Source organism: Sphaerodactylus townsendi, linkage group LG12, assembly GCF_021028975.2.
Source record: "Sphaerodactylus townsendi isolate TG3544 linkage group LG12, MPM_Stown_v2.3, whole genome shotgun sequence".
In the NCBI taxonomy this organism is placed as follows: Eukaryota; Metazoa; Chordata; class Lepidosauria; order Squamata; family Sphaerodactylidae; genus Sphaerodactylus; species Sphaerodactylus townsendi.
This window is the reverse complement of record NC_059436.1, coordinates 22,407,879-22,435,707: the sequence shown is the minus strand read 5'-3', so window position 1 is coordinate 22,435,707 and position 27,829 is coordinate 22,407,879. Positions and strand designations below refer to the sequence as shown.

Here is a 27,829-nt window from a genome sequence, read left to right as displayed (position 1 = left end):
AAACTAGACCCCATCTCTAAATTTACTGGCCTCACCATGTTTCCCATATGAATTGCCCATGTTGTAGGCTGTCCCATCTGGTTCATAATGCGGATGCGCAGTCGCTCCATTCACTGCAACATACTTGCTCCAGTCTACCTGCAAATGCAAAAATGTTTGTATTTCCAAGATGAAGCTCTTGAAATCTTTCCACTCCTGACACAGACTTGATGTGTGCCTCTGTTTGCAACCAACCATACGCACTGCCGTTTGGATATTCATGCTACCAGTAATAACACTGAATAAATGGGCCTTTTGGCTGATTAAAATTAATTGGTTAATGGAAGTATACAGTGCATCCTGCATGAGTTTTCTGCTTGCAGTGACCTTTTGTAACTTGGGGAGCATTTAAAATTGCAGTTCCTTGCCTGCAAAGTGAAGAGGCTCAATTGATTCTACCACCTCAGGATTCAAACAGCTGGTTTCCCTGCCATTCTAGTGCAGTCTCAGGCACAAACTGACCTCAGCCCAATGTGGCATCTCCTTCAATATAGATTACTTCCAGCATATGCTGAACTTGCCCTGATGGACTGTGGACATCAACCTGGAAATGCCATGACCGAACCCCTAATCCTGCTGTTATTTCATTTCCGTTACCTTCTCCTTTGACTCCAGAGTTTCCACATCCAATTTATGCATTAAGTTGGTCTCGGTGCTAACATAATAGTCCCCTTTGTAGATGACATAGTTCACACTGCAGTTGTCGGTGGACTCTGGAACAAAAGTCCTGGTTTAGTTTGGTGAAATGAATGCACTTCTAATGAAGCACGTCAGCAGCGATAGGCCGAGCTTGAAACCTTGGGCCTCAGCAACTGTCCCACCTCAGTGTGTGCTTATGACAGCCCTGTCTTGATCACTTAACTGATCTCACAACCCTTGCTCTGCAATTCTAAGAACACTTCCCTGGGAGAAGGAAAGTGCACTAACAGATAGACTTGAGTAGGATTCTGAGCAGACCTGCCCAGAATTGCTCTCTTAGTATTTCTTTATTTCAAAAGGAACAGTTTGTTTCCTGTTTTTCCACCTCAAGAAGCATGGCCGCTTTAACCAAGTTCCCAATTTGGCACACGAATTGACAGGAAATGAAACACGAGGTCGGGTCAGGAAAGTACATGCCCATTGAGTTCAGGTTTGTACCAAATCCTGCCCACCCTTCTGCAACAGGAACACTGTAAAGAAAAAAAGTCCATGCATCGCAGCGTATTGGTCCACACTTTTGTTTTGGAGTTTCTTCATTGGAGACAACAGCATCAGGTATTAGATATGATGGAGCTGATCTAAGAAAGATACTGACCTGGTTTTTCAAACCTTGACATGAAGCGCTCAAAAATGCTCTTGCAAGGGTCTGGCATAGCCAGAGTTCCAAACTCAGAGACCATGATTCGGTTGTTCTGGTTGTTAGCCATATAGCAGTCACTCCTTAGGAACTTGCTTTGGTATGTCACAATCCCATTCTCAATAGTGAACTGGTGTAGCAAGGCAGCACCATCAAACCAATGGTTGTATCTTCCATCACAGAACACAAACACCATCAAAGGAGAAGAAAGGTACATAGTCACTCTACCTACATGGTTCTTTTCAAAGACTCCAGTTCATCATTTTCTGCTTCCTAATTCATAACTGTAGGCATTCAAGAGCACAGACTGAACTTGCTACAGGTAAGGAAAACTCTGCAAGATGAGGACCACACAACCTACCCCCACTATACATAGATCAAAGGAGCAAGATCAAGGGTGTCCCGCTTTCTGGGGAAGAGCTCTGATGAGCAAACACCAGACTTCTTCCTTCCCCTTAGTCAAGTGAAAAGGGAAAAACAAGTATCTACATTTATAGAAATCTTTTAATAGCTTTTGATTGAAATGCATACATCTGGTGGGGGGGGGATTAATTCTAATAGATAAACATTTGTAAGATTCCCCACCCCCACCGCACTTTTAAATATTGGGAACACCTCTTCCTTGTAAATCTCAAATGTTCAGAAAAGAAATATTTCTAAAATAGAGGTAGGCAAAATATGCTTATCATTAAGGATATACGTTGACTTTTCTTTTTCATTCCCAGGTGAGCAGATCAGGTAGAAAGACGGGCTCCTCTGTGACAAACTCTATTATTAGTCCCAGACATTCGGAGGACATGGTGCCCTCTGAGCCAGACTTACAATCGCCAACAGTGAGCAAGAATTGCCTCTAGGCAATTGGGCAAGAATGCAGAACTTATTTACTTTGTTCTGAGACAACATTCAATAACATGGGTATGTGAAAGAAAGCATAGTTACAGTTTCTTTGGGCTAGTAACGAGCGCAGAACCGCACCTATAGATAGCTACGGCCACTACCTAAGTTTGTAATTAATAAATGCAAGAGAATTCAACAACAAAAGCAGGCCTTACTTATCCTTTCCAAACTCGAATCTCCCTGGCCCATTCCTCAGCAACTTTCCCTTCAGCCAGTTGGGGATGTGACCTTTGACCCATGTAGGGATTTGTTGGGGTGTCTCCTCCACACTGGTAAACAATGGTGTGATGCATTCCAACCCTTTCCGACTGCTGAAGGTGAGCTTTTGCTTCTGGCTGGATTCGAAGCTATTCAGAACTGTGGGAACAAAGTGAGAGGTTAATAGACAGCGTCTCTGTGCACAACACAACCCTTGAGCCAGAGTGGCACAGTGGCTAAGAGCGGCGGACTCTAATCTGGAGAACTAGGTTCAATACCCCACTCTTCCACATGAGGCCTGCTGGATGATCCTGGGTCAGTCACAGCTCTTTCAGAACTCTCTCAGCTCACGTGGCAAACCACTTCTGAACATCTCTTGCCTTCAAAATCCTTTTTGTCTCCTGAATGGCTCTTGCCTTCAAAATAGCCCAATCTTGTCAGATTTCAGAAGCTAAGCAGTTTTCAACGATCCTGTCCCCCACTCAGTTGCATGGATTCTTGACTGCTTCCACACTGAGCATCCACAGTGTTCAAACAGCAGCAGAAATGTTCTGGAAAATCCATTCAATATTGTTCTTCCCTCATACTATGAATTTTTCCAATAAGCCCTCTGGTAGTATGGGGTTGTGGTAAACAGCAGGCGCGAGGGGAAGGGAACCAAGAACAGAGAACCATAGCTCTGCCTTTATACTAACAATGAACCCACAACAAGGGATCATCCCCCTGCGGAAGTTTTTGTTCAGAACTTTACCACAGTTGCCACTTCTTTAATCAATAGATAATGACAGCGATCAATAATTACTGCTATTCACATCAATGTCCTTGCATGTTGAGAAAAACTTCCCTTGTTGGTTTTATTTGTTACACAGCTTTTAAAGCCAAATACTGAGTTTTCACTTAAAAGCTAGAAAGCTCCAATTATCTCATGGAAAGTTTTTATCAAGGACAAATTACATTCAAAAATTTATCCCCATTGTCCTGCTTAAAAAGTAGATGACACACATAAAAACCAAGCAGTGCAAATACAGAGATAGCACTTCTCAGGGTTCTGTGTTTTTAAAGTTCTTGTTTTGGCTTCTTGCTTTGCAGGCCAGTTGTATAAAAACTAAGAGCCCAAAGCTAAATGCAAAATGTCCCATATAGTCACAGCAACAATTGAGCAATTATTCAGCAATTATTAAACAGAAACTCAACAGGTATAGTGTGCAACACCAAGTAAATAACAACTCCAAACACTATGCCTAGGACAGTGGTGGCGAACCTATGGCATGGGTGCCAGAGGTGGCACTCAGAGCCCTCTTTATGGGCACGCGTGCACAGAATTCGTCATGTGATAATACTGTAATTATTTCAGGGAGCATTCTCTCCTGACGTTTCGCCTGCATCTGTGGCTGGCATCTTCAGAGGATCTTCAGAGAAGATCCTCTGAAGATGCCAGCCACAGATGCAGGCGAAACGTCAGGAGAGAATGCTGCTAGAACACGGCCATACAGCCCGGAAACCACACAGCACCCAAGTGATTCCGGCTGTGAAAGCCTTCGACAATATATTTCAGGGAGATTATTAGCATTAAACCTAAGACCTAGTTTTGGAAAAGCAGTGTAGGTAACCCTGTTAAGTGCTGTTAAACCCTATTGATTTTCATGGGAAGAACGAAAGCGCGATCCTTTACCTGGGAGTAAGCTCGGTTGCTGGCAATGGGTTTTGCTTCTGAGTAAACCCTCCTAGGGTCGTGATTCACCCGTTCGAAGCATTGCACAGTTGCTTCAAAGCAAAGCCACCAAGCTTACTCCCGAGTGACGTGCATCTTGGAGCCAACCGTTTTTTCTATACTAAAACCTCAGTATTCAGGTTAAATTGCTGTGTTGGCACTTTGCGATAAATCAATGGGCTTTGGGTTGCAGTTTCTGCACGGCCAGGAGGCGCCCCCACGCCGACAGGAGTTCTGCCGGCGTGGGGGCGGGAGCCTGCTCGCACGCAAGCGTGCGAGCAGGCGAAGGGAAGGCCGGCAGACGGCAGACGGCTCCGCACGGAGCCGCCTCTGCGCCCTCCCCCGCCCCACTCATGGTGTCCTCCTCGTCGCCTGCGGGGCGTTGCAGCCCCGCCCACGCTGCCCTCCGACCCCTGGAGGTCGGAGGACAGTGTGGGCGGGGCTGCGACGCCCCGCAGGCGACGAGGAGGACACCGTGAGTGGGGCGGAGACGGGAGACAGCGTCTTCCCGGCGGCGCGGTTCGCGCAGCGCCGCAGGGAAGACGCCTCCCCAACAACAACCCCTTTAAAGGGTTGTTGTTTAGGGCGGCTTGACGCCGCCCTGGGGGGAGGGAAGAAGAGTCAGGTCGCCGCTGCTGCATTGCAGCAGCGGCGCCTGTGCGAACGGCGGCCTGGGGGCGCCTTTTTTGGCGCCCCCAGGCCGTCATAAATGGGCCGTGCAGAAAACCCAAGCAAGAATAAAAGTCTGAGCTATCACAAAATGATAATGATATAGTCAAGCTAATGGCCATTTCAGATGTGGACACTGCAATGCGTGTGAATTATCCATGAACATCCGAGAATTTGTACATCCCTTTATGAATTTTAAATGGACATTGAGACATTTTTCCATCTGTGATACAAAAAAATGTGTTTATTTTACATAATTTGAGGAAAGCCAAGAATGTGAGCCTTCCTGACTTCGTCAGGCAGGCTGTTCCATAAGGCCACAACCAAGAAGGCATGCGTACGGGCAGTTGTTGACTTTGCCCCTTTGCAAGTTAGCACCAGATGAGCAAAGCTGTCACGGCAGCACATGTGGGGAGGGCGATCTTGTACATATGAAAGTCCAAGGCCTTGAAGGATTTTATACGTCATAGCCAACACAACGGGCAGCCAATGGAGTGACAGCAGAATTGAAGTAATATGCATGCCCCGCCTGACTCCTAGTAATAACCAGGCTGCAATATTCTATACCAACTGAAGTCTCTAAGTGGACTTTGACGAAAGACCTCTGTCGAGTACGCTACAGTAATCTAATCTCAATGTTATTGTGGCACGTATCCAGGTGGCAGATCAGATGTATCAAGATTAAGGGTTATTTTTTGAACTGGGCTAAACGGAAAGAAAGCCTTTGGCTCAATTGCGTTAACTTGCTTCAACAGCAATAACGCTGGGTCCAGTATGACTCTGAGGAGCTCTTAAATGAATTAATTTTTTCCACACAAAAATCAACATGCAGAATAACTCGGCCAGTTCTCCTTCTCAAAAGAAACAAAACCACCAATATCAAACAGAACAATGCAAAGAAAAATAAATATTGCTCAAGCCATCTGTTCTTGCCCAGTTTGCAAATAAAGTGCCAGTGGATACTGCGTATGGGCTTTGCAGAGGTGGGGGTTCAAAAATATTCAGGTTATTAAACCCAAATCAAATGCTTCTCTTCTGGGCAGTCTTTACAGCACAAGAGAGACCCATGCAGTCAGTCCACCCAATCTCGGGTACTTTTTAAAAGCACTCGGTTCAGCAAAATACCTTTAAAGGAGACTGACCGGGGGGGGGGCTCTTACCTGGGATGTACTGGAGCAAAAACCAAAAGAGATCAGCCACATTCTTAGCTAGGAGGCTGGTGAACGAAGTAATGTAGGAAAGCATCTGTCTGGTGCTGTGCTCAATAACAAGCAGATTAAGTGTCCTATCGCTTCCCAGGATGGCACAGTGCACCTGACACACAGAAGGGTTGGCTGAACACGACATTTCAAAATAAAAGCATTCTCAGCAGCCTGAGCATGGGTAACAGGGATGGGCGGGCCCAGAAGTGGTGGTGTCAGTGTTTGTGCAAAATCATGCAGAAGTAACGCTGCACTAGGGAGGGGATTTATCAATAGACCATTGTTTTTTAGAAATGAACCAGGGAAGGAAGAGTGTTCAGCTTGCCCCTTAATATTTTCTTCCTTTTTACCTACTGAATAAGTGTTTTCGGTGCGATCCTAAACTCAGTCAATACACTTAGAAGGGCTAATCCTATATTTTAAAGACACACATTAAAAACCTGTATTTTATCATGAGCTTCTTTATCAAACATATTCAAAATCACATTAATGTGAGTTGTTTCGAAATGTCCACTGACAATCTGTAATGTTCCTTGCTGGCAAATTTCCTTCTATTTTTGATGAGTTGTGGCCAACAACAAACAGTCCATCTCTTATCCATCTACTAGAGCTAAGTGGATGTACACCTACCTCTGCCACATACCTCTGCCTTCATGTAAAGAGATAAGGTACAGAAATCAAGCTACCAAAAGGAAATGTTAAAAAGAAATGGTGTTTCTGTAAGTAGTCAGGGCCCCAGATTTCTCTAAAGGATTTCCCTGCTAACCTGCGGCAACAATAGTCCTTCCTCAAGGTATGTTTTCTGGGGGAAAGACGGCAAACAATTAGACAATCTCCTCAGACCTCAAATAATGAGAAAAGAATACTGTTGTTGTTGATGATGATGATTCCATTGTTACCAATACTTGGGTCCCACAAAAAATGTGCAAACAGGGTCTGGTTCATCAGGCAGATTATAAATATGTGGTGGAAGGGTTAATGAATCAGACTAGGATCATCCTAGTAGAATGTGGGAATTCCGGTTTTGAACCCCCATTCTGCTGTGAAAACAGGCACCACGGACTCCACTGACACCTTTTCTGGCGCTCTCCAAGTCTTTTTAAGAAGTGGGCAGGGCCAAGTATGGTTTTTGTCCCTCAAGTATTCTGATTGCTTTGCAGATTTTTTAAAAATGTTGCTTAAGCAGCAGCTGCCACCACCAGAACACAGGAGCAATGGATTATATAAGCAAAAAGCAATGGATCTTTTGTGGAGCACATCTCAATGATGTGAAGAACAGGTTTCAGCTTGATTCTATACACCACACAATGCTGGCCTATAGTATTCAGTGCAGGTGGTTTAATAATCTATTTTTATAAACTGCTTAAAATAAAATCCTTACACTTTTAAAGATCAGAAAGAAAGCATGGATTCTTTGAGACAAGTAGGTCTTGACAAACACCACACACAGCTAAATAAAATCACTATTAGGACTCTCTTGCTTCTTTCAATTTTATTTTCATTTGTGGAATCTGCAAAAAACTGCTAAGCAAAAAAATGAAAGAATGCTTACATAATAACAAAGGCCAACCTTTGACACAGTATTTAGTGGCTGTTTAATTATAAATGTGTCATTACAACTGGGAACAATCTAGTTAAAGATAAGCACAGTTAAGTCTCAAAGATGATGACAGTGTGGCAATTAACTATGCATATCTTCTACTGAAAGTAATGGAACTTAAGCATGCTTGGCTGAATTGCACACACAAGAGGAAAACATTAGTCAAAAAATAATTTTTTTGATAACTTCTGTTGAGAACCTCTGTCATCTACATTCTTCACTTTAAATTCTCTGTTTTCAGCCAAACATTTCATTATTCTCTCTATTCTATTCTTCCAACCTGTTCAATAGGTAGTAAAGAGAACCACTAGGCATGACAGACAACAAATTCACAACCAAACCTCAATATAATGCCTTATAAGGATCTTCACGGAATGCAGGCCTTCACCGAGAAGCCAATTCTATAAAGCCATCGTAAAACCAGTGCCGGAATGATGAGCTCCTTATAACTGTTGACATTCTTTTTAATATTTAAGGTTTGTACTGTTTTGAAAGATATTGGGATATTTTCCAGTACTAAAAATAATTACACAAATCAAGGTAAATAAAAAGCTGTTTCATTCTCTAGTAGTATACAACTGAGCTACAACTCCAGGCATGCAGGGTACATTTTAGATTTCAGGACATTTTCCAGGTAATACATTTTCACTTTGTAGAGGACCTGCAATTGCTGTAAATCTTTGTCTCAGGCTATCCTGTTTCAACTTGAAGTGGTTTTCTACAGAAACAGCTTCTTTCAAGATTCCTTCAAACTCGTCTACATAGGAAGCATCCATTGCTGCTCTCTCACTGTATTCGCCCACCAAAACAAACAAACAAACAAACAAACAAACAAACAAACAAACAAATCAATAACGGCTACAGTGAAAACCAATATCCTAATTTCTACAGTGAAAACTGATATCCTAATCACCTGTTTACAAACATTTGTACAATAATATTGATGTTATCCTCTAAAAATAAAATTGGTATATGTTTTCTTAATGTTGAAGAAGAATGTAATGTTCACAAGAAACTTAGCCCTTGGGAGAAATAATTACGGTGCCTAAATAAAATCCAATGAAGCATCAATATTTAGGTCCACCGAGATTTTTGAAAAGTAGGTTCAGTGTTTTATTCTGAACGTACTGCATGAAAAGATGGTGGTGGGAATTTCATTTATTATGTTATCAATTAAAATCACTAACAGTGACTGAACTGATTACCCCCATCAAGTGCAAATTAGATTCTACACAATTGAAGAATTCAGTTTCTGAAACAAATCTGCTGTCATAAATCTCCAGCACAGGCCTAAGGAATTACAGCTAGTTTATCTCTTTTGTATATTACACTGAATCGTATCACTACAACATTTATAAACGATCATCAGTTTTGTTTACTTGCCTTAGCATATGGGCATACTTTGATATCAGGACACTGATTTCTTTGCTTGCATCTGTCAATATAAACATTCATTTAATTAATAATGGATATAGCTATTGATTTTAAGTGAAGGGTATGACTGGTTGATATATTTTTTCATACATCACCATTTAAAACTGTTTCCAGTGATTCGGTATTGTCAATCAACATGGAGCTATCAGAAAGGGACAAGTCTGTTTTTTCAAAAGGCAGTTGTGGATTTTCTGATGATTCATTCTATCAAAAGAAGTCGAAACAGATAAATGCTGGAACAATTAAAGAGGTCTCTGCACAGTCCTATACAGCTGAACACCAAGAAGATAAAGTAATAAGTACTGGAGAATTACTCAGATTTAGGGGGAGGAATGAGAAAATTGAAATTGTTGAAGTCTTTCTATTCCTTGGTTCCATCAACCAAAAGGGAGACTGCAACCAAGAACCAAGAGACTGGGACTAGAAAGGGCAGCCATGAAGGAGCTAGAAAAGTGTTGGCCAATGCCAACAACAGCTCACCTCCAGTTCCTTTTTACGCTTACTTCTATTTTCATCAGACTTCTCTAGGTTACTTGTCATTGTTAACTGACAGAAAACACTGTAATATCACAACTGAGAATCCAGACTGCTACTCTTGTTGTGGCACTGCAAAATAAAAACATGCAAAAACAATTGCAAAGAAACATCCTTGCTTGTCAAAACTTGAGATGAAGTTGAACATTTGAAAGACAGAAAAAGTGTTAGCAAATAAGTTGTGTAGTGAGAACTGAGGAATGCATTCAGACAGGGCTGACTACAGCTTCTACATGCAAACAATGTTCATGGTAGTAAATATTATTCTGTTACATGGATGGCATCAAAACAATTGGAGGGCCATTTTCAGAACTCTGCAAGTAATTAGAAACATTGAGGTCAAAAACAAAGAATAGTAAATAAAGAAATAAACCAACAAGCAGCTATGTGGGAAGACACAGAAATAGCCTTGAACAGATTTCTTCCTTTCCTGTAACGACCCTTTTGTGCCCTCATTTGTCTGAACCTGACACCTTATGTTTATACATTATGCTTTTAATGTTAATATTAATAATATAAAATATAATGTCAATTTATATTATTGGCGTAGTGGTTAAAGTGTTGGAGTAAGATTTGGATGAACCAAGTTCGAATCCCCACTCTACCATGGAAGCATGTCGGGTGTGATCTTAGGACTGTCACACCCTCTCAGCCTAACCTACATCACAGGCTTGTTGTGAGGATAAAATTGAGGAGAGAACGACGTTAGCCTCTAATGTACAGGGTGGCTTATATGAAAAATATTTGAGGTAAACGCATATCTGTGGTTCGAACATGTTGTGTTTCGTGTTTTGACACAGGCGAAAGGGAACTCTCTTTCCTGTCTCGTATTGCATGAACGGGTCTTACATGCGACTTTCCCGCCGGCCCTGCCCGCCCCCCTCGCGTGTCCCTCCTTGCAGCCGCACAACCGGGGGCTGGCGCCACTCCCCCTCCTCGTTCCTCACGGGGACGTCAACGGTCGTCGTGCAACACTCAGTTTTGGCGGGAAAGAAAAGGGAGGGGGCACTTCTTTGAGGAGAAAGGAGTGGGGGGGCAGCAATTTTATTGCTTCTTTGTAATAGGGCTGTGCTGCTACACCAGTCTGGGGAGGGGGGGCTGCCCCAAGGAACGTCCATTTCACGGCCAGCCTCATCTCTAAACCAGCTTGTCCCCTGTCCATCTCCCCAACTGTTAGCCCCCCCCAACTAAAAACTGGGCATATTGAGGGATGCTCAGGCCTCATAACATTCATGTTATTTCTAATGTTGACATTTCCTGGGAAGCTTGCATTCTTCCTCCCGTTTTCTTATTTTCTCCTGAAACGCAGCTGAGTTTCAAAAGTTGAGATGTGCGCATCCCAGTCAAAATATTCCAGGAGTGTATTGTTGAAGGTTTTCATGGCCGGAATCACTGGGGTGTTGTGGGGTTTCTGGGCTGTATGGCCATGCTCCAGTAGCATTTTCTTCTGACGTTTTGCCTGCATCCGTGGTTGGCATCTGCCAGCTACAGATGCAGGTGAAACGTCAGGAGAAAATGCTACTGGAAAATGGCCATACAGCCCGGAAACTCCACAACACCCCACTGTGTGAGTTCTTTAATGACTGGATTACAGTTTCCAGCTGCTGCTTCTGAACTGTCTGTATCTATGAATGAACAGTTAATTACACACTATGTGTTTGCATGTGGAACAGTCACCACTAGGTGTTCACTGCAAGTAACTCTGTGTAGATTGTTGTGTAAATGTAACTATGAGTGATTATCATTGCTATTTGCATACAGGAGAGACTGTCAAAAGAACGCTTGTAAACTGAGGGCTTCCTTCATAGAGTCAATTCCTCCCAAGTCTTTCCCTGTTGCCTTTGACTCTTCATAGCATGATTGTCTTTTTCAGTGACTTTTGTCTTCTCATTGCGTGACCAAAGTACCATAGCCTCAGTGTGGTCATTTTAGCTTCAGGAGTCAGTTCAAGCTTGATTTGATCTAGAATCCTTTTTTTTTTTTTTGTCTTTTTGGTGCACTGTTACAAATCTATTTTCCACCCAACTTCACCATGCACATTTAAATCACTTTCCCATCCTCTCCCCCAGCCGAAAGCAGCTGACTTTTCACAAAAGCAAATATAACACTCTGCAAGGGATAACTTTGATATTCCAAAATGAACTGGGCGGGGAGGGGGGTGGATTCCAGAGTCCCCCCAGCGGCGACGACGACCCTCCAGCAGCAGCAGCAGCCAACAACAACCTTGCAGAAAAGGCCCCCTCCTCCTTCTCCCCACCGGCCGCTTCGCTCCCGGGGCCGGCTGGACGCTTCCGCCTTCCCGGCCCCGCCGGCCAATCAAGCGGGAGGAGGAAGGGCGGCGGCCCAATTGGCCCGCTCTCTCGTGAGAGAGGCGCGGCCATTGGTCAGGAGGCGCCGGGGAGGGGCTTCCGTCATTGGCTTCAGGTGGAGGCCAAGCCCCGCCTCCGTGGGATGCCGTCCCCCATCCGCACTTTACAAAACGGCACCGCCGGCAGTGGCCCTTTTCACCATTGACGTCGTTATAACGACGTTCGAGGGTCGGCTTCCCTACCTGCTCAAAGTTGTGCTCCGGATCTCCAGTCTGCTTTGCCCCGGCCGAGCGCTTGACCGAGCCCGGGGAGGAGGGGGTAGCCTAGGGGTCCCCCTGCCAGCCCGAGGAGTCTTGGCTTGGCAAGAGCGGAGGGCATCCCTGGGCGGGCGGACGGGCGGGCGTGGTTTTGGCAGGCCTTTTTGGGCTGGGGGAGGGAGGAAGAGCGGGTGCCACAGTTCCCCTTTGACGTCGTTACAACGTTATACCAGCTTTCGCACATGCAGAATAATGCGCTTTCCATACACTTTGCAGCGGGATTTTACTGTGCGGAAGAGCAAAATCCACTGGCAAACAATTGTAAAAGTGCATCCTTCTGCACGTGTGTGCGGCAGTGCCCTCCGTTTCATGGCCTTTCATGCAAACAGGCGGATTCCCGCGCGCATCAACCCACGCCGGCAAAAGGAGGAAGGTTGGAGTGAAGCAATCTCGGGTCCCGTTTCTACGCGAGAAGGGGAAGCGGGCCCGGTCGGTGCATCCAGCAAGCGCACGCCCCCTGCTCCGCCTCTGGATCGTGTGCATGCCCCCGCACGACTCTGCGCCTGGGGTTGCACGATGGGGTCATACATTCGGTCCCCAGACGTCAGCCAGGGCGCAGGCGAGGCAAACCTATGGGAGGGAGCCCCGTGGCTGGTGCCAGCGAGCAGCTTGGCTCGCCAGGAGGATGGACGAGGAGGCGGAGACCGCCCCGATCCCCCGCCCTGGCACCGCCCAGCCTTTAAGCCGGGGCTCGGTCCCGCAACACGACAGACGCTTCTCAGTCGCGAGCGCGATCCCGGCGGGTCCAGATGGCTTCGGAGGTGGGGGCTGATCAAGTCAGGTAGGCTGGGAAGGGCAGTCCAGGGCTTTGGATTTGAGGCGGGGGAGAGTCCGAAGGAAGGGGGCCCGCGTGCACCTGCACACGCACACACACCCCTCCCCATCCAGCCGTCTGCAAGAAGGGCAGGAAACAGGGGGGCTGCTGGTGCCTCTTGCATTGAATGCATCGGAAATGCCACCACCCTGCCTGCAGGGTTCTGTAGAAGCACCTGGTTAGAGGATGCAGTTGGTCATGCCAGCTGGCAAAAGTCCACCTTGCTGATAAGTTTGCCCTAACCGTTTCCTTATCATGTCACAGCCTTTATATGTTTTGTAATGTGATTGCGGAATGTTGTAGTGTGATAACTGAGTTTGTAACAAAATTATTTTTGAAACGTATCTTGGCCGTCCCACCCAAGGCTGAGTTCAGGGTTGATGCTTGAGGCTCAACACCCAAGAAAAGAGACCCCCGGCTGAAGCAGGGATCGCCCCCTCAAGGAAAGTGATTAAGCAGGGGGTCAGGCCAAGAGCAAGTGCCCTCCAGTCACAGTTGACTTACAGCCATCCTGTAGGCAGGGCTTTCCAGACGTTTGGAGGTGGTTTGCCATGGCCTGTGGAGCAGCAGTGGCGTAGGAGGTTAAGAGCTCGTGTATCTAATCTGGAGGAACCGGGTTTGATTCCAAGCTCGTCCGCCTGAGCTGTGGAGGCTATCTGGGGAATTCAGATTAGCCTGTGCACTCCCACACACACCAGCTGGGTAGCCTTGGGCTAGTCACAGCTTCTCGGAGCTCTCTCAGCCCCACCCACCTCACAGGGTGTTTGTTGTGAGGGGGGAAGGGCAAGGAGATCTGCAGGAGAGAAAGGGGGGATATAAATCCCAACTCTTCTCCTCCTCCTCCTCCTCCTCCTCCTCCTCCTCCATCATCATCATATGGGCTGAGAAAGCTGCAACAGGACATTGACTGGCCCAAGGTCACCCCGCAGGCTTCATGTGAATGAGTGGAGAATCGAATTAGGTTATCCAGACTGGAGTCCTCTGCTCTCAAGAACTACACCCTGTTGGCTTCCCCCAAAGTGTCTTACTGGTTGCTGATAGTTTTAGGAGGGAAGCTGGTTGGTCTGCAGAAGAAGCTCTAGATTCCAGTACAGAGAGATCTTAGAGACCAACAGAATTTGGCAGCAGGGGTGGAAATAAGTTTGGAGAGTCAAAACTCCTTTGGTCTGATCCGGTAGGGATTTTTGACTCATCCAACAAAAGGAGTTTTGACTCGTGAAAGCTGATATCCCCAAAAGCTTACTGGTCTCTAGGGTGCTACTGGACTCCAGTCAAGTTCTGCTGCTGCTGAAGGTCTCAAAGTTTGCAAAAGCTAATAACACCCCGAGCATTAAAGAGCAGGATCCGCCCAAGATGTCTGGCTGCATCACAAGAACAAAGAGGCAGGTGCCAAATGCCTTTGCCTTCTTACCCAGCATATTACCCAGCATTATCTTGAACCCCCTGCTGCTGCCAAAAACCTTCACTGCTGCAAGAAACAATCTGGCTTGCTTGATGGTTTACTTAATTTCTAACCCCCTTCCCAGGAGACCCAAAGAAGCTTAAATTGATCTCTCCAGTTTATCTTCAACAGCCCCATGAAGTAGCTTAGATGGAGAGTGGGAGACTGAGTGGAGTCATCCAGGAAACTTTCATGGCAGAGTAGAGCAGGGATCTGTACCTGGGGTGTCAGAGTTTGGAAATTAAGCAGACTCAGCCAGGGTTAGTACTTGAATGAGACACTATGAAGGAAGATGGGCTGCTGTGTGAAGTTTGCCACCTCTCCTCGTTTCTGGCATGGAACACTTCCTTTAGATGGAGTTGCTGTGACTCACATGGACAAAGGAAGCAGCCTTATTCTCAGCCATACCATCAGCCCATTCAAGATGGGGGCTACAGTTTTGAGGGTCCATAAATTTGGCCCCCCTGAACCAAACTGCACCAAACCTGGGGGGTTTCATCAGGGCAGTCTTCTGATGAGACCCTGAAAGTTTTGAGACTGTGCCTTCAGAAATGTGCCCCCCCCCCCAGCCTGCAACCCCCATTGACAGCAATACAGAAAACTCAATGCAGAACAAAGATTCTTGGGCAAATTTCTGTGATGTTCCTGCAGGGGGCGCATTTTTGGATGTATCGGCACCAAAATTTCAGGGTATCATCTGGAAACTGTCTGATGGGACCCCCCAAGTTTGCTGCAGTTTGGTTTAGGGGGTCCAAAGTTATGAACCCTCAAAGGGGGTGCCCCATCCCCCATTCTTTGCTAAGGAGATGGGGGCTACCATTTTGAGGGTCCATAACTTTGGCCCCCCTGAACCAAACTGCACCAAACCTTGGGGGTGCCATCATGACAGTCTCCAGATGGTGCCCTGGGCAGCTGCCCACCTTGCCCAGTGGGCATTACGCCCCTGCAGTAGCAAGAGAATAGTTGCCGTGTGTGTGTGTGGGGGGGAGGTTAGCACAACTGATACACTCTGAAAACACAGATGTCCACAGGATGAAATAACTAGACAGAATCAGACAAAAAGTCCTAATCCTCTGGCCTAATCTGATTTTTATTAAGCACTTTGTAATTCTTGTAGATCAGACCATGACATATCACACAATAGCATTCAAAAAGCATCTAATTGAGTATTCATTTATTTGCCATCTTTCTCTCCAGTGGGAACCCAAACTGGCTTACATAATTCTTTGCTCTTCCATTTTATTCTCACAACAACCCTGTGAGGTAGGTTAGGCTGAGATTGTGCAAGTGGCCAAACGTCACCTAATGAGCTTTAATGGCAGAGAGGGGATTCAAACCTGTGTTTCCCAGATATTAGTCCAACACTGTAACTACTACTTCATGCAGTTCATATCAGCTACCAGCATTTTTTTCCAGTCAGGCTCTCCTTTTAATAAGTGCCTGAAATGGTTAAGGCAAAGTTTTCTTTGCCTCCATGCCAGGATATTTTTGCATTTTTGCATGCTGTTAAAGAGAGCAACTGAAGTATTTGGGAGTGGTCACTCTTACTGGAAACTTTAGCATGAAGCAGAGGCCATTTAGCAAACTACGGGGGGGGGGGGGGGGAAGTAGGGGGGAGGGCACATGCAGATTCCAGCAACCTCTTGGCACTGTGCTGCTGAGCAGCAACTTTGGGACCTAGAATTGTCTCCTAGCTACTGTTGAGACAATGAATGGCAGAGGGCAGCCCTGCGTAGTCACCCCAATCTAAGCCCATTCACTTCAGCTGGCTTAGGCTGGAGGAACTCTGCCCAGAATGCACTGATGAATGAGCTGCACTTATGCTCACAGTCACCAGATTTCCCACTCTAAAGTTTTTGGACAGCACAATGTGGGTTCTTCCATTCATTTCACGTCCTCCTCTCGCACCTTTCTACAAAATATTCAGTCAAAACATTTTATAGAGAGAAATGTAGAACAACAAAAGCCACAGATAATCTACAAGAATATGACTGAAACAGAGCAGCAGGCAAAAATAAAAATCAAGTCACAAAGCAGCTGGAGGAAAGCAATTCAAATTCCACTCAGAAGATTAAGTAAAACAAGCTCCACCACACTTACACCCAGTAAAGAAAAAATGTGTGGCAGGGGAAACAGTCTTTTCTTGGCACTAAAAATATAAAAAGGAAAAGTCCCTTTTGGAAAGAGCGGCCTCATTTGGGTGCCATGCAAGAGGACCCTCATTCCTGGAGCCACCGTCCTTCAAATGAGAATCAGAGCCATATAAAACACAACGTTCCTATGAATACCACCCCTAATAACAGACCATTTAGGGTTTTAGAGGTCATGGCCAGCTTTGAATTCTTCTGGTAAGCCAGTGGAAGACTATGAGGATCTGTTAGTGTAACTTGCGCATTATGCCATTAAACAAACCGGTTAGCATATTGCAAACTAGCTGAACTTCCGAACACCTTTCAGAGGCAGCGCTGCATACAAGGGGTTAACTGTAAGCAAGTCAGAATGCTCAAAATAATAGATAGCCAGGAGAGTGTGGTACCCCAGCCATTGGAAAAGCCAGTCAGTTCTATAGATGCCACCTGTGCATCCGCAGGCTGGATTCAAGAGCGCCCCCCCCCCTCACCCCATGATGCAGGCATTGTCCCCTCTATAATAGTTATGTCTACTGCTCTGTGGCTGCTTGGATGGATAGTAAGCCAGGCTGGGCTCTCTCTCAGACCCTAATGACCTAAGCAACTACTTCCCAGTGACAAATACTCAGTTCTTGGGAAGAGTGCTTGAAGGGGCAATGGTTACATAGCTTCAGGTGATTTTGGAGGAGACAGATTATTTAGATCCATTTCAGTCTGGATTCAGGCCTCGCTTTGGGATGGAAACAGCCTAGGTTGCCCCAAAAGTGACAGGCTAGGAGAATGCATCCCTATTGATTCCCGTTTTTATACCACTGGCTATGTTATCCTTCAGAACAGGCTACCTGGGAATAGGGGGGCACCATGCTTTGGTGGTTCCGCTTTTATTTGACCCACCAGTTCCAGAACGTGGTGCTAGAGGGTTGTTGTTTGGCCCCATGACATTTACACTGTGGGGTCCTGCAGGGTTCCATCTTACCTCTATGCTTTTAACATGAAACCGCTGGGAGAGGTCATCTTAAAATGGTTCAGAAACTTCCTTTGGTCCAAACTGCGGTACCAGGCTACTGTTAGGGGTTGGTCATAGGAATCCTGCCACCCCTGTGCTGAGAGATCTGCACTGGTTACCCATCTGTTTCCAGGCACAATTCAGAGTGCTGGTTCTTGCATTTGTGGCTCGACTGTCAGTGAATTCACTTTGCCCTTTGTCCTATTCAGACGCTTATAGGAAATTAAAAGGTCAACTATTGGATAGAGAGTTCTCTACCCTAATCACTGCAGCCAAGAAAACGTGCTCCCCCCTGTATTTTTCTCTCCCATTTGAACGGGGCCACTTGGCACACTACCTGTATTGCTTAATAAACCCTGTTCAAAGGAGAGCCATAATGCTCGCCTGGTTTAATGTTATGCCTTCTGCCTTGTTACATGGCAGATTTAATAAGCAAGAAAAGGCTAAAAGATTGTCCCCATGTAACGATGGCTCAGTTGAATCTCTGGCCCACCAATTACTACACTGTCTCAGATTCAAGGGAATCAGATCCAAGTATGTGAATCTTACTCCTTTACATTTAGCCCATCTCCCCGATTTAATTAGATTACACTATTTGTTGGATCCTTCTCTCTGTATGATAGTGGCAGACTTTCTCCTGGAAATTACTAAACACCAGTAGATTTCCTTCGACCTAACATTTATTTCCTGTATTGTATCTGCTTTTTAATCCTTTTTTTATTATTGTTGTACTGTTGTCTATGCCAATAAAGGCTTGCCATGCTATGCATTTGTGGCTTAGGGCAAGAGGGCACCTGAAAAAAATTCTATTCCCATACTATCTATCAAGTACCTGATCATGGAGCAGATAAGTGTCCTGTCGGGCATACAATGCTGTTACCTTGTCCTAACTATTCTTTTCATTTCCCTTGTTACAGAGCAAAGAAGAATGGTGCCCCAATTCGCATGTTTCCACTGTATTTTGAAGATGATGGGACACTCTGTTTTCAAGGTACCCCTCGTCGAACTGATTTGGACTAGTGTTGTGTTTCATGATTCAGGCCATGCACTGGTATTTTGGCTCCATTCAGCCACTGCCACTCCCTTGGCACCGGGCACTCTCTCAGCACAATGGGCTGGAACAGTGCCCGGGCACATAGCCCAACTTGGTCCCTAGATATTTTATGTTAGTGCTTAGGAATTCAAACATTTTATGTAGCCCTAAGCAAATCCAGCACCTAAAAATCTGATGGAGCTCCACCCTAAAATTAAGCCTGGGACCAATTCATTTGAAAAGTGTTTTTTAAGCTCTGTCCTGGCTGCTGCAAGCCAAGTCAATGCCTGAAATTAAAGAAATCACCTGATTTAAGCACATGCAATTGTGTGCTGAATTATGGCCTGCAGCCCCAGAGAAAGCATGAAAGGATGGGGTAATTTTTGGAACTGGTTTATGGTGCCCGCTGGCACTCATGGAAAACTGAAAGGCAATACAGGTTAGAAACACAGCCAGACAAATTGAGGCTGCTGGTCTTAGTACCTGAGCCATTAGAGAACAACTTTGCTTTCTTGTGCTTCTGCGTCTGCACACTGCAAATCAGCCCCACTGAGTGGCAGATCTACTTTTTTCAATATTATTTTATTAATTTTTTAAAAAAGTATCTGGGCTAGAAAGATCCACCGTCTGGCTCAATGAACTGGCTGGAGGAGCGGCAACCTCAGAGCAGTGCGGAATGAAGAGGTAGCCCTGGCCAGTTGGCTTCCGATCTGGAAGACTGAAAAAAGACGGCAGACTGTTTTTATTTGGCTTTTTAAAGTGAAAGCAGATCCATTAAGGAAGCAGCCACTTTCTGTTGGAAGTGCAATTCCCATGTCGTGAGCTTTCAGCTTATTCCTAAATAAGCCAGTGATGGTGTGGGCTGGAGGGATGTTGATCAGAACGCAGTGGAGATAGTATTTGATCTGGATGCATTCTAACCTCTTTCTCTTTCCTCTTCTCATCTTTCCATTACCTGGGACCTAACAAAGATGATGACGGTGAGCAATAATCCAATTTTGTGAAAAATCAGTTTTACTGTATTGTCGAAGGCTTTCACGGCCGGAATCACTTGGGTGCTGTGTGGTTTCCGGGCTGTATGGCCGTGTTCTAGCAGCATTCTCTCCTGATGTTTCGCCTGCATCTGTGGCTGGCATCTTCAGAGGATCTGATAGTAGGAATGGAAAGCAAGTGGAGTATATATACTGTGAGGCCAAAAGGTGAGGCCATCTGAATAGAGTAGCCTGGCATGTGAGTCACAAAGAAGTCTGTAGCATGTGAGTAACAATGAAGATAGCAAGGTCAATAGGTGAATGCAATGAATAGAAGTATCCTGGTCTTTGTTCCCTTTGATTGCTATTGTCTATAGCTGTCCTGTGTTTGTGTGAAAAACTCTAGAATCAAGACAGTGACTAATCAGCTCCACAGTATATATACTCCACTTGCTTTCCATTCCTACTATCAGATCCTCTGAAGATGCCAGCCACAGATGCAGGCGAAACGTCAGGAGAGAATGCTGCTAGAACACAGCCATACAGTCCGGAAACCACGCAGCACCCCAATCAGTTTTTACGTATCTTGCACCATGTCCTTCCTGCTGTGTATTCAGCTGCTACTTCATCAAATAAGGCCATATGAGACAGCCCATTCAGTTGAATTCCATGCAGTAGGCATGGGGGTGTCATGCTGCTGCTCATGGACATCGTGATGTCACCAAACATAAATATAGTCACACGGGACAACAGAGACAGATTGTCAAAGGAAAAAGATATATGAAAACAAAAGTGGAAAAGTGAGAATAATTTCAGTTCAGATCCAATTTTGCATGGAGGTACTCTAACAATAGCTAGCCCAAATTCCACAAGAGAGATTGTAAACATCAAAAGTAGGCTACACAGAACTTCCATGATTAATTAAAGAGTGCACCAGCATGAAAAAAAAGTTGATTCTTCAACTTGTACTGAAATTCAAGGGCCAGGATGTTATCATGCTTCATAGTGGTCACTTCTGAATGAATTCGTAATCCCTGGGCTGTTGGGTGGGGGAATGCATTATTATTTTCTGGAAGAACAGTTTAAGAGCCCTGTCTATCAACCCTCTTTCTAATGCACTACTTCATATACCTGTTTCAAAGGTCTAGAACCTGATAGCTGGAGAAGATCTAAACAGTGTTCAGATCTGCAAATCTTCCGAAACGTAGAGAATTACATCCTCATAGTGAAGCTGGGAAGTCCAGAAAATCAAATGGCAGTATTTGAACATATGACAGACAAGGACAAGAATGATGGTATAGTAATTGTTCACATCTCCCCGAATTCCTGATTTTACCTAGAGTCAGTCACCCATGAACTCTCTCTCTCTCTCTCCCTCTCTCTCTCTCTCTGTCACCCCAACCTTTGTTCTCCAAGTTTCATGCTTGTGAGAAAAATACTTCTTTGTCAATTGGAAGAGGGAACTGAACTAGACATTCTTAGAGTATTTTACAACTCTTAAGAACATCTTTATTGAATCAACCAATAACACATTAGAAGCAAGCTTTTCACAGACACCAAACTCTTCTTCAGATGTAGGTGGTTGGGACTCCTACCATTCTGTGCTGAAATGTAACATCCCCCCCCCCAACCCCCCCCCCCCCCCCCACAAATGCTCCTATGTCAGGTCGGGGAAGAAAATATAAACAAAATCCAAGGCTACTTGCAAGCAGCTGATGGTAATACCCAACGGACATGCCTAATGAAAAACATATTGTATTGTAATGCCCAGTTCCCGCATCACACTCCCATTATCTCACAGCCTAACCCATTGATTGTGAACCTTTTCAAGACCAAGTGCCCAAATTGCAACCCAAAACCCACTTATTTATCACAAAGTGCCAACAGGGCAATTTAACCTGAATACTGAGGTTTTAGTTTAGAAAAAACGGTTGGCTCCGAGGCATGCGTTACTTGGGATTAAGCTTGGTGGTAGTCTTGTCTTTGCTTTGAAGCAACCATGCAACTCTTCCAATGGGTGAATCATGACCCTAGGAGGGTTTACACAGAAGCAAGCCCCATTGCCAGCAACCGAGCTTACTCCCAGGTAAAGGACTGTGCTTTAGTTCTTTGCATGAAAATCAGTGGGTTTTAACAGCGCTACCTACACTGCTTCCCCAAAACTAGGTCTTAGGTTTAATGCTAGTAATCGAGCCCAGAGGCCCAAGCCAGCCTAGATGTGTGTGTGGCGGGGGGGGGGGGGGGCTCTGTTTGCACGTGCCCATAGAGAGGACTCTAAGTGACACCTCTGGCACCCGTGCCATAGGTTCGCCACCACTGGCCTAACACAGACCATAATTTAATCCCAAAGGTCATATAGACCTTCACTCTCTCTTTCAATCCCCCAATGGAAATCTGAAATCCTTTTCAGATTGCTTGGTATGCAATAAAGATATCTGTTGTGACGAGAACTGAACACCAATACTAATGACTCAGGTACCAACCTCCAGGTGGAACATGGAGACCTGGAATTCCAGCTGATCTCCAGATGACAGAGGTCAATTCTTCTGAGGAAAATGGCTGGTTTGGAGGGGTGGGCTCTATGCCCGGGCACTTTGCTGAAGTCCCTCCCCTCCCAAGGCTCCAACCCCAAACCTCCAGGAATTTCTCAAATCAGAGTTGGCCACCCGACCTCTGACAGCAACCCCTTTTTATACCAAAGGACAGGCTGGGAACATGGGCAGGTTTTGATAGCAGGAACTAAATGAGGAAAGCTCAGCCGTCTGTTCTCGCTAATTCCCTCACTCTAAAAGGGACAGAGTCCCACCATTTCGGGCAACTGTGTGTTCTTGTCTGCTAAAAAACAAAGTGTTTTTTAAAGAGAAACCTGTCTGCTTGTCCTTCACCCACAGAGTCTGGAATCAGGTTCACCATCCACCGTTATGACGACACAGTGCCCAGAGGGATGACTGTAGCCCTGTCCACAAGAAAGGATAAGAAAACCCACTTCTTGTGTGCTAAGAAACAAGCAAACGGAGAATTGCGGGTGGTGTTTCAGGTAAATGGTTGCTCTTTGGCATCTACGGTACTTTAAGGCCCCCCTTGCCTTTGTTAAATTGTATTTCTGTATTGAAACCCGCAAAAACATATGAAAGTTTTTTCGTTATAAACTCTGTGCTTGCTAATTTGATCGAGTATCTGCTTTTGATATTGCAAAGAGACAGCTGTTTCAGATTGATTTCCCACCACCCATCCGCTCTTTCAGAAAAGCTTAGTACAACTTTAAATAACTGAAATACACTGTGACAGTTTGTATATCAGGCCAACGCAGTGATTTGTGGCGGAGCCACTCCTGTGGTCAGAACCTGGACTGGCCAAAGCCTTTTGGCACCCAAGGCAGTTAAAAATCCATTTTGTATTGCCTCATGTGAGGTTACCTTTGAAAAGCCCCCAACCCCACCCACCCACCCACTATAATCACAGGCCCCTTCCGCACACATGCAAAATAATGCGTTTTCAAACCACCTTCACAACTGTTTGCAAGTGGATTTTGCTATTCCGCACAGCTTCAAAGAGCACTGAAAGCAGTTGGAAAGTGCATTATTCTGCAAGTGCGGAATGAGCCACAGGGATTTGCCTGCAAATACTTGGTTATCCCATTTCACTTCCTATGTAGGTATATAGGGACCATGGGTGGGCAAGAAACTGTTGCTTGAATCTCTCTCCGACTAAGAGTGTAACTTGCAGGGGCACAGGTTTGTTTCAAGCATTAAGAGCCCCTCCAGTCACCAGGGGAATATTGCTGCCCTGGGAAGCTGAGCAATCTCTTTGGTCTGCTTCCAGAAATGCAGGGTTTCCAATTTCCTTCCCTTCCCTTCCAAATCGGCTAAGCAGAAGCGCCTTCTCTCCATTTCAGGAAAGGACCATCCCAGAAACCATTTCAGGAGACAGAAGCGAAATCATCTTCTTTCAAATCCCATTTTCAGAAGGCGACAACAAATTCTTCAAATTTGAGTCCACGCTGCAACGGGGTTACTTCCTGGCCTTTGATCCAGGTGAGGGCAACCACACCAGGAGACTAATCATGAAGGAGGTACTTCTCCAAGATGAAGTGGATGAGACCACCAAGCTGTACCCTTCCCCAGACTAGCACTGTTCACCAAGGCCAAGAAACGGCTTGTTGCACTTAGGTCTGTGTCTCTGTGGAGGGAAATGTGTCATTAACAGGCAAATTAAAATCTGCAAAATCTGCACAAAACTGCACAAAACTAATAAGGTATCTCCATTTATCTGATAGATTGAGATTTTTTTAAAAAAGATTGATTAAAAATGGCAAAAGGGGCTTGGTCTATATGCCAATAAAGACTTGCTGAATGAGAAGGAAAAAGAGGCGTGGTTTGTGTCAAGTGTGTTCTGCAACAGAGAAAAGACAAAAGCAGCGACCTTGAACCTTTACCTGTTCATTTTTTGTTACCGGTATTGCCTCCGAAACTCCCTGGTTTTTCTCAGTCCTTCTGTTCCTCTGTCCTTCTTTAACAAATGCAAACAAGGCAGTGATGCCACTAGCACAACCTGAGTTAGGGCAGCATGTGAGAAAAATGTCTTATTGCTGAAAAGCCACAATTCTGAACCACATTACTGTTATGCAAATAAGGAAAAAACCACAAGAAAAAAAACAGAGAAGAAAACGAAGAGTTTTGGATTTATATCCCCCCTTTCTCTCCTGTGGGAGACTCAGAGGGGCTTACAATCTCCTTTCCGTTCCCCCCTTACAACCTGGCATGTGTTGGAGTGCACAAGCTAATCTGATTCACCAGGTAAGCCTCCACAGCTCAAGTGGCAGAGCAGGGAATCAAACCTGGTTCCCTAGATTAGAGTGCACCTGCTCTTAACCACTACACCACACTGGCTCTTCAAAGAACATGAGACACTGAGTAATACCTGAACAAATCTCACCAGCAAAATGAAAGTTGTTCTTGTAATTAAAAGGCAAGAACTTTCACTTATAGCAATATGATCATCTTACAGTACTTTATGAAACAGAAACTGTATTTTGATCTTTCCATTATGGTATAGGTACTGTAACTGGAGGACGAGGTAAAGAAATTGACAGTATTTCTGTTTTCCCAAAACGCACAACAGTTTCCCCAAATTCACAACATTTGTCTTCTTTTTAAAATATGTCTGGACATATTGGGAGTACACACCACTCACACAGATGACATGCAAAAGAAAACAATCAGTGTATCTCCTGTGATCGTCCTGATGTCCTGCAATTTCCTATATGTTGCTAATGGTTAAAGGAGTCTCTAGGATGGACTCAAAATACTAAGACCAGAGATTCCTTCCATTGCAGTAGTTCATTCTGATTGTGAAAGTATCTTAGAAAACATAAGCAATAGGCTGGCATCTGAGGTCCTCCGCATGCCTGAGAGGGACTCCATTTCACAGATTTTTCTCTTCCTGCCCCTCCTGCATACATCTTTCAAAGACCCACAGACTTCCAAGAGTTACATTTTGGGGGAAACAGCAGAAAATGAAATATTAGCAAAGTTTCTTCGCACTGGTACAGCTTTGCCTATGGAACAAGGACTCCCTTCCCAAGATGTCCAAAGTAATACACAGACAGAGCTCCCACAAAGAAATCTTGTAATGCCTTTAAGGTCCCTCCCAGTCTTTCGGCACAAAGGAACAAACTGCTTAGGGGGAAATTAAGATATTCAGAAGGTGAAATACAAACATCTGGTGTTTTACAGCAAGTTGACCACCATCTTCCTGCTCAACAGGGAGTTGAGGTCAACATTACTGAGAATGCTTGTATGACATACATATTTCAGACACCGGCTTTGTGCATGACTTTAGGTTAATGCTTAGGAAAACATTGTAAGCGAAGAGGGCCTTGTTGCATCTAGAAGCTGCATGCAGCAGTGTGTAACTATGGGACAGCCACGTGAGGTTTGCATTCCGTCACGCATATGATAGGAATCATTCTGTGTTGTGGGACACGCAGAACGAAAGGGAAAAGTTGTCTTTGGCAGCAGACTAGTCACATTCCAGTTTCATTTCTTGGAGATTTGAATCCAGGTCTGTACATGAAGCCACTAATACTGAATCTGGCCCTTGGTCCATCAAAGTCAGTATTGTCTATTCAGACTGGCTCTCCTGGGATACAAGAAGATCTTTTACATCACCTGCTTCCTGGTTCTTTTAACTGGAGATGGCAGGGATTGAACCTTGGGCCTTCAGCTGATGCTCTACCAGAGCCACAGCCTCGCCACACTTCTCAGTCATCACTGAAGTTTGCCACAAAGCAAACAGATACGAGTGGCCAAAACTGCCACACACTTATGGAAGGAATCTCTGTTTATTAAAGCAGATCATTATCCCACTGAGTCCTGGCCACCTATGGCAGATTCTGTGTCATCTTGGTTGACCGACTTCCCTCGCCCAGCCTGCAAGAATTCCTTTAACTCTGGACTTTTCACACATGCTCCACTGCATTCCAACGCAGCCCCCACTCAAACCATCATGCTGCGACACAAGCCGACCGAAGACGAGAGAGACACTTGAAACATCAACAATGGCATTCAATGTAAATGCTTTGCACTCAGGAGTTTCCCTGCGGTGAAAGTGCTTCCTTATTGCAAGCAGGGCCCCGCTCTCCCTATGACTCACAAGCCGCCTGGTTGCTCACCCTCGGTGGCAGAACGGCCTCGCACTGCAGACGGGGAAGTCAGCCGCTTCATAACAGAATGGGCATTTCGTAAGAGGATCAGCCTGCCAGCTGATTCACTTTACAAGTGGGAGCCCACAATATGAATCAGTCTGAACTTTCATCATCAAAACAGACGGCCACATTGCAAGATCTCCCACTTCAGAATAAGCAGCCAAACAAGAGGCTAATCAGTAAAAGGTGAGAGATTTGGGGGTCGGGGGTAGCTGCAAATCAAGACACTCCCCATGACAGCCTTTGCCCAAAGAAAAGGTTGTTCAATTTGTAGAGTCTCTCAATGGAGCCCCTGATTTTCACCACAGATTTTAACTTAGGTTCCTATGAAAAGATCAGGTTATTAAACTATTATTTTAAAAGCCGGGCTTAGATTGAAAACATATTAAGCCTATGGCAAGCCCAAGAGCCCCGCCTTTTTTTTTTCAGTGAGACTAGCACTATTTGCAGAACTAGATTCTTCCCAATAAGGCCCAAAAGTGGCTTACGTAATTCTCCTCCTCCGTTATGTTCCCAACAACCCTGTGTGTGTGACTGGGCCTAAGTCACCCAGAAAGCATCCATGGCAGCACAATGATCTCAACCTGGGTCCCTCAGATTGCAAGAAGAGTTTGGGTTTATACCCCACCTTTCTCTCTTGTAAGGAGACTCAAAGGGGCTGACAAGCTCCTTTCCCTTCCTCTCCCCACAACAGACACCACAACAGGGGCTGAGAGAGTTCCGAAGAACTGTGACTAGCCCAAGGTCACCCAGCAGGAATGCAGGAGTGCGGAAACACATCTGGTTCACCAGATAAGCCTCTGCCACTCAGGTGGAGGAGTGGGGAATCAAACCCGGTTCTTCAGATTAGAATCCACCTGCTCTTAACCACTACACCACGCTGGCTCTCTTACAGACCAACACTCTATTTGCTATAGCACACTGGCTCTTTTGGAAGAGAATAGGCTTTATGACAAAAAGCTAAGGAGGTTCAAAATATATTTCTGAAACAAACACTTCGGGGTGCTGTTGTGTAAACTCTTTATTGTATACAGTTTGAAACAAATGAACAAGCAATCAAAAAGGCTTCCCTTTTGCACAGCGATTGTTTAGGGCCAGCGTCTGAACCCAGGGCATCATGCCGTGTACACAATTGACTAATTACAACTTGAGAACCAAAGTATGAGACCAAAAAGATCAAAATCAGGTTGCCATTGCACAGGGAAAGATGAGCTGTGGAGAGGCGGAACTGTTGGCTTTACCACCCCAATGCCAGCAGCGCACCCTTCCCCACTTTTATGGGGAGCAGCTCCAGCTGTTAATCCACATCTGGAAGCCTCTCTCTCCAAAGCATTCTTGTTTGTAAAGCTAGAAGCTTTGGAATCATCTTTCCCTTATTCAATGACCTGGTGATAAAACGACACAGCCGAGGCAGCGGTGGACAATCGTGGTCTTTTGCCGGCAGCGGGCGTCGCATCTCAGAGTCTCCACACCATGGCCACGG

General features: G+C 45.3%; 2 protein-coding genes across 5 annotated transcripts in view; one reads left to right on the top strand and one right to left on the bottom strand.

The window, feature by feature from the left end:
- Positions 1-27,829, bottom strand: part of BCO2 (beta-carotene oxygenase 2) — a 46,863-nt gene that overhangs the window by 7,960 nt on the left and 11,074 nt on the right. Inside the window, exons 1-6 of one of the 3 annotated variants that reach the window (XM_048512371.1) lie at positions 9,567-9,694; positions 9,182-9,290; positions 2,428-2,629; positions 1,334-1,545; positions 637-752; positions 36-138 (exon numbers count right to left, since the gene is read on the bottom strand). In XM_048512371.1, the coding sequence (XP_048368328.1) occupies positions 36-138; positions 637-752; positions 1,334-1,545; positions 2,428-2,629; positions 9,182-9,290; positions 9,567-9,626 (802 nt within the window). In that variant the 5' untranslated portion in view covers positions 9,627-9,694. Of the gene's footprint in view, positions 1-35; positions 139-636; positions 753-1,333; positions 1,546-2,427; positions 2,630-6,010; positions 6,166-9,181; positions 9,291-9,566; positions 9,695-27,829 lie in introns of those variants that run through there. The other 2 variants (XM_048512370.1, XM_048512369.1) reach the window with 2 other exon arrangements.
- Positions 12,753-24,008, top strand: LOC125441657 (interleukin-18-like). 2 transcript variants are annotated; one of them, XM_048512372.1, is made up of 6 exons: positions 12,768-13,027; positions 18,554-18,627; positions 19,641-19,649; positions 20,783-20,935; positions 22,532-22,677; positions 23,536-24,008. In XM_048512372.1, exons 1-6 carry the CDS (start codon positions 12,996-12,998, stop codon positions 23,767-23,769), a joined length of 648 nt encoding a protein of 215 aa, XP_048368329.1. In that variant the 5' UTR covers positions 12,768-12,995; the 3' UTR covers positions 23,770-24,008. The 2 variants fall into 2 exon arrangements, with proteins under 2 accessions (XP_048368330.1, XP_048368329.1); XM_048512373.1 differs by lacking the exon at positions 19,641-19,649 and having other exon boundaries at positions 12,753-13,027.